Below are 14,213 nucleotides of genomic sequence, written 5' to 3' on the forward strand. Positions count from 1 at the left end.
AAGGGCCACACCCTGTGGTGAAAAAATTATACATTTTCTTCTAGGACAAATGATTCACATGAGTGTCTTAGAAGACTCCACCCAGATGAACAATAGGACGGTGCTGAAGCCTGTCCCTTTGTGTCCCCAGGCAAGAGGAAGCGGAAACGTGATTTCTGGGTGTGAGTTCCTTTCCTCGGCACCACTGCTGTTCAGTTCTCCAAATGGAATAAAGTAGTCTTGTTCATGCTTGTTTTGGAAGCTGTGTCTTTCCATCAAGACCTGTTCAGAAGCCCTTAAAAGACAAGAAGGGACAAAGAAGACTGGGACCCAGTTGGCTGCCTCACTTCATTTGGTCCCACTGAGTATTGCGTACAACCAGGGAAGCATCAGCCATATTTTATTCTGATTTCCAGAAACTTAGCTTCTCTTCTAGTTTTTTAAATTGTTTATTTTTTAAATAGATTTTTAAAAATTGAGTCGCTGTGAGATAGACCCTTACAAAGCTGTGCATAATTAGGTTTCAGTCATACAGTGTTCCAACACCCATCCTCCCACCAGTGTGCATTTCCTAGTACCAGTGTCCCCAGTTTCCCTCCCATCACCCCCTGCGCAGCCTGCCTCTATGGCGAGCACTTCTCTCTCTCTCTCTCTCTCTCTCTCTCTCTCTCTCTCTCTCAAAGGTTATTATGTATACCGCTTCCTACTTTCAATACTCAGTTCTTGTCCAGTGTGATCATTCCCAGCTATGATTGTCATACAGGTCCCTTCACTATCTTACCTACCCTTCGTCCCCCACATGCTCGTGGTAGATTCCAACCATTGTTGTTTGTGCTTTTGGACACAAATGCACAACTTGCTATTTGTAGTAGTGCCGACTCATACTCTCTGCGAGCTTACTCTCACCTGGCCTTTGAGCTAGGATATGGAAATCAAATGCCTTCTTTCTGAAGCTGGGTGCAATGGACTTCACTGTGGGACATCAAACACATTGGGCAACTCCTTCAAGAAAATGGGGGGCCCTGGTAGTCTGTCTAAAGCAGACAGTGAAACAAAGATACAGCTTTACTGTTGTATAATTGCATAGGAAAATAAGTATTTTAACAGGAATTTAATAGAGCTTTTCCATCACAGGATGAGAGGGAGCTCAACAGGCCACAGGCTTGCTCTGCATGCAGGCCAGGATTTAGCTCTTGGCACTGCACAGTTCCCCAAGCGTTGCTGGGATTGACCCCTGAGCACAGAGCTGGAAGTGGCCCCCGGGCACTGCTAGGTTTGGCCAAAAGCAAACAAGTGAGCAAGTAACAACAAAAGAATCTTCCCATCACACAGGTGTGTTTGTGGTCAGCCCCTCCCTCCTTTTCTGGTGCTTGATAACTGGTGACAGACTTTGCTATCCGCGTTTTTGCCTTTTGTCATTTTCCGTGAGATCTGCAGTCTCCTGTCTGGCTTCCTGCTGTGTGTCATGGTGCTCTGGCCCTTTCTAGCTTTCCTGGGTGTGTTGTGATTTGTCTTTCACCTCGGCAGTTCAGAGATATTTGTTTCACCCCACCCCCGTCTTAGCTTTCATAAGTAAAGTTATTGTTAATGTCCACGTGCCATTATTTTATGAGAATATTTTCATTTTTCTTGGATGAAATTTAAAGAGTAGGGTCACTGAATTACACGTAAGTGGATATAAAGCTTTATAAGAAACAGCTAAATTGATTTCTAATGTGTCGTATTTTTTATTCTCACCAGGTCCCTCCTAGACTTCCAGTTACTACACTTTTTTAAAAAAATTTTTTTATTAGTGAAACACCATGAGGTACAGTCAAATTTTTGTGCTTGGGTTTCAATTATACAATGATCATGTACCCACCCCGCCACCAGTGTCCATTTTCCACTACCACAGATCCCAGTATCCCTCCAGTTACTACACTTGTCAGCAGCAGCAGTATAGTCTTTCAATTTTAATCTTTTTTTGTATTTATGTGATGTCTCATTGTGGTTTTAATTGAATTTTCCTAATTATTAAGATAATAACATCTTTATGTGCTTTTAGGAAAACATTCAAACTGCAAAAGTTGGGCGACTAATAAAACTGTGTTCTTATGTTTTGATTACAAAAGTCTTTATATATTTAAGATGAACTCTTTTTTTTTGTGTGTGGGGACCATGTCTGGCTGTGCTCAGGGATCACTTCTGCCATTACTTGGGGGACTTTATGGAGTTCTGGGGGTTAGACCCGTATTGCCTTTGTACTATCACTCCAGCCCCTGCAACTCCGTTTTTAGGTATATAGCTTTAAGTATTTTCTTGGGGCACTTGTGTTGCTTACAGCGCACCCAGACCCTTTCCTATGGGGTATGACTCCCTCAAGCCCCGTCAGAAACCATTCCTGAGCATAGAGTCAGGAGTAAGCCCTAAGCACAGCTGGACATGACCCAAAAACAAAACAACAAACAAAATATTTTCTTCCAGCATGTGGCTGCAATACCTTAAATGAATGGATACTTATGCGCCTGTGTAGCTACACAAAGATTTTGGGGGTTGCTCCCATCAGTGCTAGGGCTGAAGCAAGGCAAATGCTCTGCCTTCCCATCCTGGCCTTTGCCCTAAAGATTGTTGTTTTGGAGAGTAAAAGTTTTGAGCTTTGTTGGTAAAGTTGAGTCCATTTCTCTTTTATGGTTTAATGCTTTGTCTTATCTAAAAAAAAATCTTTGCATAATCTAAGGTCAAAATTCAAAATATTTAATTTTCCAAGCTTTGCTATACCCATGCTTAATGAGTTTTTATGAATCCTGTGGGGGAAAGTGTCAAGTCCCCCCCCCCCCCCAGCCCTGTCTTTATGGAGTTCTGATTGCATCAGCATGCTTTTTTCCCCCAAAGATTGATCTGTTTGTTACATATTAGGTATTGAACTGTACTCCTTAATATTTGCTTTGTTTCAAACAGTCACTCTCCTGTATTTCTTTTAGGAGTTGGGGATACCAACTGAAAGGAAAATGTGTAGTGGGGAGCCATCTGCAGACATTCCTGAGGCTTTCTCTGCTGTTTCCTACTAGTTGCCATTGGTCCCCTCTGTCACCTCGCCTGGATCAAGTTTTCTTGGCTTCCTCCCTGACTTGGTCCAGAGATTATGAATATTTTCCCAAACTTTTAGTTTTGAAAGTGTAAAAGTAAAACCTAATGGTAAGAACTTAAATCTCACCAAATCCATGGAGTAGTAGAGGACACAGAGCCTCCCTCCCACCCTGACCTCAGGCTGTGTGTGTGTGTGTGTGTGTGTGTGTGGTGGTGAGGGGGGTGCGGAGGTGAGCATCTCAGGCCCAGGGAGGAAATTTCTAGTTTCTTGGCCCTGTCAGGGGTATCCAACCCGACTTAACCTTCTTATGGCTCTTTCATTTCTGGGGAATCACTTCCAGGGCATCGGGTGTGCACCTGAGACACCTCCTACTCTCTTTGGGGCTGGGGTTACTGATGGGAATGCCGAGTGTGGACAGAAGTCAGACAGGGACACTCTTGCTCAGTTCCTTTCTGTTGGGCCCTATGCAGTGCAGTGTTGGTGCATTTTAGCTCTCTCCAGGAACTGTAGTTGACCATCTCATTCTAGAGTTTGCTGACCTATAGAGACATTCTCCCAAATAAGCTTCCTGGGTAAAAAAAGGTGACATTTTGTTCTGGCAACTGTGTGCTAGTTTTCAGTGAGTATAGACCATTTCGGAAGGAAAGCGTAAGGAATGTACTATACTGGCTGTTCTGATCGCAGACGTACAGATAAAGCAGAATGCTAAGGATTGCTTTAATAATCATCTCAGGTTTCTCAGTTAAGACATGTGGCTTACTCCTTCAAACCACAAAGTAGAAAACAGATTTAGAGTACAACAGTGGGAGTTTTGGTTATGCATAAAGAATTCCTGTGAAATCAACCTCCGACAGCTCAGGAAAGACTACTGAATCTTTGTCCAGGAGATAATTGAACTTGATGTAATCACAGTACAAAGTACAGTTCTATGTTGAAGCATATTCAAATTACAAGACTTCTTGGGTTTCATCTTTGATATATAAATTTATTGATTACTGGAGACTTTTCTCAGCACACACCCAATACTGAAAATAAGCAAGTTTAAATTCTTATTACAAAACACCTGTATTCCTCCTGAATGTACTTTTTCCTTGATATAAAAATCAGATGCATTTAATGGGTTTTTACATTGAAACCATGTATTAGTTTTCATTACTCGGGTAACATTCTTTGCTTTGGGATCATATTCAAATTGCTTTGATTTGCAGAAGAAATAAAAGAATCCTAAAGAGAGAGGAAATCATAATTAGTCATCTTTCACTACTGTACAATGAGTTCATACTTTAAACATCTATGAAGAGAATAAAATAACTGAACCCTGTATAGAGAAAACAAAAATATATGGTGCAGGCTTATCTTCTTTATTCACGATCACGACCATCATGTTGTTCGTCGATTGCCTCGAGCAGGCCCCAGTAATGTCTCCTTTGTCCTAGCCCTGAGATTTTTAAAGAAGTGCCATATTCAAGGCTCTTTCAGGGTTAGGAGAATGAGACCCATCATTGTTACTGGTATTTGGCATATTGGGTACGCCACGGGGAGTTTGCCAGACTCTGCCACGTGGGGAGGTTACATTCGATAGTATGTACAGTTTGTCCAAAGTAGGAATGAGATAATAAGATGTTACGCGGCCACAAATGCAGCTGCGTGCTTCCAGGAGCTGGGTTTTATAGTCAAGATAAAAAAAAGTCTTGTTATTAATCCAAGAAAGAGGCTAGTTTATGAAACATGAATTTCAAGGGACTTACTACCTGTTGATCCAGGCTGTGTTTTAGGCCAGAGGTTCTCAAACTGGGTCTTCAGAAGCGTCCTCTGGGGCTGTGACCTGGACCTATGCCCTCAATTTCCCGTGACTGTTCTGCCTTACATTATCTTAGGGTCTGGGGTTCCGTGTTAGATTTCAGGGAATAAAAGATGCAGCACTTGAAACCATTTTTAGATTCCTGACAACTGCATGGTCTAAGCTGCAGTCTTTGAAGACAGAGAAGCTGACAGGACACTAAGTTGACAGAGGTTATTTAAAAATATATAGATTTTCAAATCATGCTGACAACCCTCCTAACTCAGAAATGCTGTAGAATTTTAGATTTCACACACCAAGTCCCAGCGATGTGATCGCAGCTTGGACATCCCTGCTCTGTTCACGTGCTGTAAACTGCGCAGGGGGGACTTTTGGATAGTATTTTGAATCAGTGATAAATAAGACCGATTTTATTGCCTTTACCATATATTTAGAATAACAGAAAGCATAATTTTGGACATTTATTCAGCTTGTGAGAATCCAAAAGGACCGAAGTTTATGATTATGTTACTCAGCAATAGTAAAATTACATCAACATAAAATTAGATACGATTTATTTTATTTCATAGCAAATAAAATCCTCCAAGTAACATATTGGTTTTGGCATTACCATTGTGGTGAAAAGCAGCGTGAACCCGGAGACCAATTCCTGGGAAGTGTTTGATCACCCTCTGTGGGTAACCTCTGTCCATGGTTTGGGTTGCTTCGTCGTACCTGGATACGGGGGTTGGAAAGATCCTGGGGGTCTCTGGGGAAACCCAATTCTTCTACTGCCCAACTCAAAGTTAGGCATGGTGCAGAGAAAAGTAGATCTGGCAGAGGAGACCTAATTGGATCAATGATTTGAAGTACAGCAGCTATTTTGCTGTAGTGTATGGAAAGCAAGAAACCATGAGAGAAACCAGCCATGTAATTTGTCAGATTCTAAGGAACTGTTTAAGTCGGGGCTAAGCCAGGCATTTTTTGTTTTGTTTTGTTTTGTTTTAGGGCCACACATGACATTGCTTATGGGGGCACACCTGACACACTTAGGAATCACTTTGGCGGGCTTGGACTACTGTATGGGATGCCAGGGATTGAACCCGGGACTGCCACATGCAAGGCAAGTGCCCTTCCTGCTGTACTGTCTAAAAAAGCACTGAAGCTTGGTGCTTTTATAGATTTTTTTGCTATCAACAATTTGGTTGGTATTTTATTATTTTATCTTTATCTTTTAAGTTGGAAATAGATTTTGTATTCATTGGAATGTTCTTTGATTTAGTGAATGTCATCTACTCATGATTCCCTCAACAAGATTTGCTTTAAGATAAGTTACTTTAAGTTTTGTCTGTTAAAGTGATGCTAGGTGTTGATTTTTCACCACTGTAAAATAAAGGGGCTAACCTTACCTCCAGCACCATATGCCCACGAAGAAGTAGGTTTTTTTAGTGGTGTGATCACAGAGAGCTGCATCAACTTTCTTCACATATTTTGGAAAGCCGAGTGTATGGATAGATTTGGGATAATCCGGCAAAACAGCATAGCCTCTAATCATCCAGAAGGCAGCATCTAAGATGTGAAAAGGTGGTTATCTTCTACTCGAGGTCTGAGAGGAGAAACAGGTATTTTGAGAAGTATGAAATAATGAGATGCTGTGTTCTCAGGTTCAGGGTTTGGAGAGTTGGTAATCTGACGTCTATTTATTCTCAACGTGCTCTTTGGATGCTTAAATCTTTAACATAACAAAATAACATACACCTGTAATAGCATACTTCTCTGTATCAGTGCTATGGCATTGGTAGCTTTTCTTTTTCTTTCTTTTTTTGCTCTTTTGGGTCACACCTGGCAATGCTTAGGGGTTCCTCCTGGCTCTGCACTCAGGAGTTATTCCTGAAAGTGCTCGGGGGACATATGGAATGCCTGGGATTGAACCCAGTCAGCCATGTGCAAGGCAAATGCTCTATCCATTGTACTATCTGGTCCCCACTGGTAGCTTTTCTAGTTTTGATTCAAGTTTATTTATGACACATAAAACACAAGGAAGTAGGTGGTTAGGGTGCTGTCTAGTATGCTCTCAACCCAGGTTCAATTCCTGTTACCACACGATCCCTAGAGAATCCCCAGGTGTAACCCTGGAGGCATCCCAGCATCATAGTGGAGCCAGAGGCCCCCAGCACCCCCGCCATGGCCCAGTGGTCACCGACTCCACGGGACCTGAGTAGTGTAGGTTCTTGGACTTTTCCTTGCACGACAGGCCCAGTTAGCCAAGAATCACCACTGGGGAGGGGTCCCCTGCAACCCCCTGAGCAGCAATCGGGAGGCCCCACCCCCCTATTGAAGCACACAGGTAGCTAGATTAAGTTGAGTACACCCATGAAACTTAAATTTCCCATAAACAATTAATTTTTCAATATGTATATATGGAATATCATAAGGGGCATGCAAACACTAAAAATTATTTGCTTACATGAAATTCAAAGCATCCTGCTTTTAAAGTTAAGTTTTCATGGAGGTATCACGTCACAGCTAAGGGTCTGCTGAGAGCATTGTTTTTCAGTTGCTGGCTTCTCCTCTAGCCCTGGATTCTGCCACCTTATCCCATGGTACCCCCACCTTTCCCCTGGCCAAAACATCCTGTTTTTATTTGTCAAACCTAGAAGCCTGGTCAAAGAGGTATATACCTGAGATACAACATAACTTTATTTGGCAAGTAAAAAAGACTGTTTTCTTTTATTGCATAGTTTGGAAAAAAAGATATTGTGTAATTTGGAAGGTGTTTATCATCCTAGCCAGAAAAAGTTCCAAGTAGTTATTCTTGGAATAACTGGAGCCTAAGGCAGGAGCCTAAGGAGGGGCAGAGATGCTGCGTGTTTGGCCGGTGTACCAGGCTCTGTTTGTTGTGTGAATATATCCCTGATCAGTAAGGGGATCCTGAGGAAGAAGAAAATCATGATGGGCCAAGTTACCTTTAAAAACCAGAATCTTGTCTTTGGGGTTCTCATATGCAGCTTGAATGTCATTTGGTAGAGATGGCCAGAATGAAGAGATTGATTCAAATTCAACATCAGTGATATCGCGATATATCCTCCATAGGTGCCTGAATAGCAAACAAAGAAATCCACTTGACACATACTGCCTGTATATATTTCAATGAAAATATTGCAGATTTAGGTTTGCCCTCTTTTCCCTAATTGGTTTGTATATTTCCTCAAATAACTTAGTATTGGCACTAGTTTCCACAGCAAGTTTAATTGTTATGAATTTAGTTCTAACCTTGCACTACCAGAAGGCCAGGCCTGCCTTGGTGACTGGTCTCTGGTATTAGAGTAACCAAACTGCCACTAAAAATCTTTTAGTTCTGAGTGTTGGGTGCCTTTATATTTTCCCAAATCAATAACACATAATATTCTAAGGCAACATCAAGTATTCAAAGAACTTTGGCGCTTGGTATATGCTAGATTGAAGAAATGCTCTTATTGGTATATTAAAATATTTCTTTAGACTTTTCTGTCTGGCTGTAAAGTTCTCCATCTCTGCATGAGACTTGAAAAGTTCTCATATACCTCTTCCTTTCCCAGGCTGCCAGCCTTCCTCTGTGTCTGACAAATGGTCTCAGCATCTGCTATTTGGAGCTTGATAGTGACAGCAAATCATTACAGCATCATCAAATTGTGAATGGAAGGAGTCTGATTTTTGCCCTTATACTGTCAGATCATGTATGTCCCCAAATTTTGTTTTGAAAAATGTGATCTTGAGTTACACCCACCAACTGCCGTGTAACTCCAACAACGGCCAGGATCCAGAGATCATCACACTCAGCTCCTGGGAGAGAACAAGACAGAGTCTCCTACCCTATGCCTGACTGTCTCCACCAGGGCCCAACAGCTGAAGACCATCGAGGCCCAGCCAAGGCCATGCTGGGAGCACTCTCCACACACTTGGATGAGCCTCACGCATAAAAGAACTGACAGAGGAACCCAGGTGTGTGGGACCCGGGGCTGAGATCTCCAAGCCTGCACAGTTTGGGACTGGACCTGCCAGAGTTACTGGCAGTTACACCCACCAACTGCCGTGTAACTCCAACAACGGCCAGGATCCAGAGATCATCACACTCAGCTCCCGGCCGCGCGACATCTTATCATCTCATTCCTAATTTGGTCAAACTGGCAGGCTACCAAATGTAACATGCCCACACGGCAGAGTCTGGCAAACTCCCCGTGGTATACCCAATATGCCAAATACCAGTAACAATGATGGGTCTCATTCTCCTAACCCTGAAAAAGCCTTGAATATGGCACTTTAAAAAAAAAATCTCAGGGCTAGGACGAAGAAGACGTTACTGGCACCTGCTCGAGGCAATCGACGAACAACAGGGTGGTCGTGATCGTGATCGTGATCTTGAGATGCATAACTGAGATTTCCAGCGGTAATTTAATTCCAGTAAGTTCTACATAGTGAGATTAGATATTTCCTACTATAATTAATACTTCATTGATGCATTGTTAAGGGATGATCTGCTATTTATGTGTTTGTCACTGACTCTCCAGGGAGAAAGAAGCTGTAACCTTCATCATCTTCTGCTTTCCAGAGCATAAATTCTTAGAACATTGCCAATTTCCAGAGGCAAAAGTGATATGAGCTATTATACAGAATTCCTGCAACTAACCATTGTCTCATGAAATGGTGTAGATCAGCTCCAAAAAAATCAGTAAGAGGATTGGTGTATTATTTTAGCTAAGAAAGTCACAGAGTGGAATTCATGCTTTTTCCCCCCTCCCCAAAAAGAAAAGAAAAGAAAATCATAGAAAATAGACTACTTCATTTTCTGACACAATAGAAAAATTTAAAACAGTTTTAAAATGTTGAAAATTAATTAGAAAATCAAACAAGCAAATATATATGCAAATATATATTCAAATAGTAAAACAGTAGGTAGTTAAAACAGGAGGTAGTTAAAATAGTTCAACAGTAGGTAGCTATAAAATGAAAGCAGAAGATGGGCATCTTTCTCTCTTCCCCCATGGCTCCTTCACTTTCCTTGAATCTCTAGCAAAGATGAATCTTCATAGGAAGCTGAACTGGTTAGGGAGTGTGTTTACCTTCCTTTAAAGAACATGACTTCTCTGCGAAAAGTAGTGATAGCATCAAAAGTCAAGTCAGGGTCACAGGCCTGGGGAACAGTATGTCTCCTTGGCTTCGCAGGTACCTCAGGCGGGCCTTTGATGAGAACAGAAACACCACAGTGAGTGGGAAGGACATGTTGAAATGCACCGGCAGGAACATCTTACCCAACTGAATATTTGCTTCATAATTATTTCCCAAAGTGACCTTCTCAACTTCCTGGAAATCTTTCGTTTATTTATATGTTTAAATTTATGCAGTTGCATGTCTGGAGAGATAGTACCGAGGGCAGGGTGCTTGCCTTGCACACAGCCAACCTAGGTTTGATTCCTGGCCCTCTTATGGTCCCCCGAGCACCTCCAGGAGTGATCCCTGAGCACAGAACCTGGAGTAAGTCCTGAGCACTGCCAGATGTGACCCCCAAATAAAAACAAAAACAAAACAAAAAGGATTATGAAGTTGCTCACCATAGATAGATTGAATTCCTTTGATATCATCTTGAGAAAGTGGATTTTTGCTGGGATCCAGGGAGACATAATTGGGGAACATCAAGGCTGTTTGGTCATTAGAGTGAGAGAGCCCCAGAGAATGGCCAAATTCATGGGCAGCCACAAGAAATAGGTTGAATCCTTAGCAAAAAACAGAGATACTGTGAGTACATGAGACAAAAGAAAAATGTTTGCATCTGAGATAAGGGGTTAAGGAAAAAAATAGGAAACTTGCAGATAATTTTTATGACACATGTGCCATCATTTTATCTGAGCAATATGTGAACACTAATACTTCATATTTTCCCCAGAATAAGCAGATGAGAAAAATAGGCGTCTCAGAGATGAATGTTAGTAGTTTTTAAAAAGTCACCCGAATTTGGTGTGGCCAGCCTGCCCTCTCTGTGATTCAATCATAGCAAATGAGCAACTCTGAAGGCATTCGGGGAAGTGATCTGAATTATACAGCATAGTAGTTTGAATAGATATTGAGTGCTTTCATTAAAGTCACCTTGGAAAACATAAAACACAGAATGTTGTAGGGAAAATTGGAAAGTAAAAGCAACTAGTTGCAAAGTTGCCATTTCAGGGTTTCTTCAGAATATTAAATTTGGTTCCTAAAGAAAACGGGACTGGGGCTGGAGCGATAACACAGCGGGTAGGGCGTTTACCTTGCACGCTACCAACCCGGGTTCAATTCCCAGCATCCCATATGGTCCCCTGAGCATTGCCAGGAGTAATTCCTGAGTGCAGAATCAGGAGGAACCCCTGAGCATCGCCAGGTGTGACCCAATAAGCAAAAAAAAAAAAAAATGGGGCTTACCTGTTGTATCCTTGGTCCAGTTTTCATCCTCATCGAAGTGAGTGTCTCCGCCCAGACCCAGACCAGGAGGAAAGGCGTGACCAAGGACTCCCAGGGGTCCGTCGAAGAAGCGAGGACACTGGCTGTGGACTGAAACACAAATCCCGGGGGTGGGGCTGGGCACAGGAGGTGGCTGAACTTCCTCTAGGGGAAACCTTACCTCGTGTCCTGAAGGCGACCATGATATCTGCAGTCCCCCGGGAGATCCTCTTAAACCTTAGCGGAGAGACTTTGCTCCACACTTCGAGGCCTTTCTGGATCGCCTCATCCACATCGGTGTGCGCCATGTCCGGAGTATAGTTTACGATTCTTAAAAGTGGACAAAAATATGTCAGGTACTGGTTGTACATGCCTGTTCAGAGAATACATCAGAAAAGGGAGCTCATTTCTGTCCGATCAGTCATATGGCATATTAACTTTTGGGCAGTTTTTATTCTGCACTTTGATAAGAAGGAAGCTTCTCAGACAGCAGGAGGGCTCGCAGGCCCCAGCTCAGGGGGTGTCGTCTGGCGTGCTTCTCCCCCTGCCCATGAGCCCAGCCTTTCCTTGGATGGAGAGGAGAAAACTCGGACCCTCGCGATCCCTCTACCCTCCATTTCCCTGATAGGACTGGGTGGGCTCTCTTCACTCTTTCCCTTTTCCCTTGCATTCACGCCAGCTTTGCGTCTGCACCTCTTCTGTGCAGAAGGCAAAGCCCAGAGAATGCCAGCCAGAGCCAGCATATTGAGGGAGCTGTGTTACCTTGTCAGTGGTGCACAAACATTTGTCTCCACTTTTCTCTGTTTACCATGGAAGAACAGTGGCTCCTTGTGTCACAAGTTCTCAGGAAGAAAGAATACATGAGACCCATAAAGTGCCAGTCTCATGAAAAGTGCTTGGTGAAGCAAACTGGGATCTGTTTGTTCCTTGGATGTGACATTTGTGCTTGGATCGGGGAAATAGATTGGCAGAAGCATTACCTGTATGTGAGGTTATATTTTCTCCAACCAGGGAGAGTGTAGCCGTACTGGCCCACGTCAGGCACCCCGCATCTGGGGGTCTTCATGATCTCAAGAGTGCTTGGGTCCAGTTTTCCGGTCACTGTCAGGCCAAAGAATGCTTGCATTTCCCGAATTTTGCTATCTGTGATTTTACTGTTCTTGCTCTGAACAAGATGAATCCCTTCTGGGTCAAGACGGTAGAACTGATTCAGATATGCCTAACAAAGGGGGGAGGGGTGGATAGATGGAGATAGTACAGAGGTTAAGTGGCTTGTATGTGGCTGACCCTGATTCCATCCCTAGCACCAAATTATGTCCTCTGAGCATCTCCTATGATCCCCTGAGAGCCCCTAATAGTGGACCCTGAGCGCTGCTGGGTGCTCCTGTGCAGCATCTGATGTGTTCCTGCCCCGAGTCAAAAGGTACAGATGGGGGCTGAAGAGATAGGACAGTGGGTAGGGCATTTGCCTTGCATGTGACTGACCCAGATCCTCTTCACATGAGCTCTGAGCTCAGTAAGTCCTGAGCACTGCTGGGTGTGGCCCAAATTTACAAAAAAAAAAAAAAGCTATAGACTAAAGGAAAGCAAATCTCCATACCAGGAGAAGACAAAATTGTCTTAATTCTTTGGGTAGGGGTTAAAAAAAAGGAAATAAGTAATGAATGGAGAGAAGGGCACAAGAAGGAAAGAAGAAAGGAGCTAAGCAGAGAAGAATCACTCACTATTTTCAGTTTTCACTCATTATTTTCACACAAGGAGCTATCTGTGCCCAGAACTGGCCAATCCACACCACCCATAAAGCTCCAAACTCCATAGGAAAGAATCAAACTGCTTCTATGTGTTAAATTATCCCACAGTTTCCATATTGTGGTTGTTTCATTTTGGGGTGCCAGAGATCTCTATTCTTGTAGGGTAATCCTCTACCTGTCCACACCCTCTCTTCGTATGACCATTGCTAAAGGTTGTCTATTTTTCTGCTTTTCCCTCATTCTTCATCCCTCACAGTTCCTCAGAAAGTTCCTCAGCATGTTCTGCACACAGTTCACACAGGAAATGGGAGGCAGCCCCTTCTCTCAAGGAAATCAAGAATTCAGATATTTTCTGTCTTTTTAGGCCTTGGAGCAATTAACACAATTAACCATTTACTGATAATTGTTAATAATATTTATTGAGACTATACCTGAGCAAACCGTGCATTTTCCTCATCTTCCACCTTCTGGTCTGTAGGAAATGCTGAAGAAAATGTTGCAAAGAGCAAATGTAGGAGCAGGAAGCTCTCCATCCCTCTCTGCGGCTGAAGGAAGCCCGGCTCTCTTTCCAAAAAATTTGGAAAAGTTTTGTGAAACGTGGCATGGTTTGGCGTGATTCTGCCTGTACTTGATTAATAACAGAGAAGTCCTTTTGCCAGAGCGTGTTGTGTGTTTGCTTTCTAAGTTGGCTTGAATTTGCAGCCATCATCTGCAATTGTTCAGTAAAAATAGTCATTGCTCATTGCAATCCGGTGCTGCTTCATGACATCTGCGCAAGGCACAGTGGTCCCCACTGACTCCCTCATATCGTAGCTGCTGACAGGCTGTAGCCCACCTTACTTTGACAAAGCCAAGCCTCCAACACACACCAGATGCTTTCCAGCACACTGAGATGCCACTGAACCACCTTTCACCTAACAAATGATGGACAGTCCAACTCCATAATTCCTGAAGTGTTGAACAATTGAAAGATGTTCCTTATGCTCCTCAAGAGTCTGGGAGAAACCAAGGAATATTCTGGAATACGGCCAGTTGCCCACACAGAATCCTTGATAACATATCCCCAGTTTGGCTTTTCCTTCTTGTCTGTCTCACTCTGCTCGCTGTCCTGCTATTGGTTCCTGGTACCATGTTCCAAATCAAATAATTGCACCAAAGTTTTAGGCTTTAGAAATAAACAGATCAT

At 42.9% G+C, this 14,213-nt stretch overlaps 1 protein-coding gene across 1 annotated transcript; it reads right to left on the bottom strand.

Moving 5' to 3' along the window:
• Window positions 1-4,031: 4,031 nt before the first annotated feature.
• Window positions 4,032-13,560, bottom strand: MMP27 (matrix metallopeptidase 27). The gene is made up of 10 exons (XM_056115172.1): window positions 13,459-13,560; window positions 12,257-12,495; window positions 11,458-11,606; window positions 11,259-11,387; window positions 10,415-10,576; window positions 9,926-10,043; window positions 7,793-7,923; window positions 6,236-6,395; window positions 5,458-5,561; window positions 4,032-4,270 (listed from the first exon to the last, which is right to left on the bottom strand). The coding sequence occupies exons 1-10, from the start codon at window positions 13,558-13,560 to the stop codon at window positions 4,032-4,034; spliced, it is 1,533 nt and encodes a 510-aa protein (XP_055971147.1).
• Window positions 13,561-14,213: the final 653 nt, after the last annotated feature.

Source organism: Sorex fumeus, unplaced genomic scaffold, assembly GCF_029834395.1.
Source record: "Sorex fumeus unplaced genomic scaffold, SorFum_2.1 ptg000028l, whole genome shotgun sequence".
NCBI classification, from domain to species: domain Eukaryota; kingdom Metazoa; phylum Chordata; class Mammalia; order Eulipotyphla; family Soricidae; genus Sorex; species Sorex fumeus.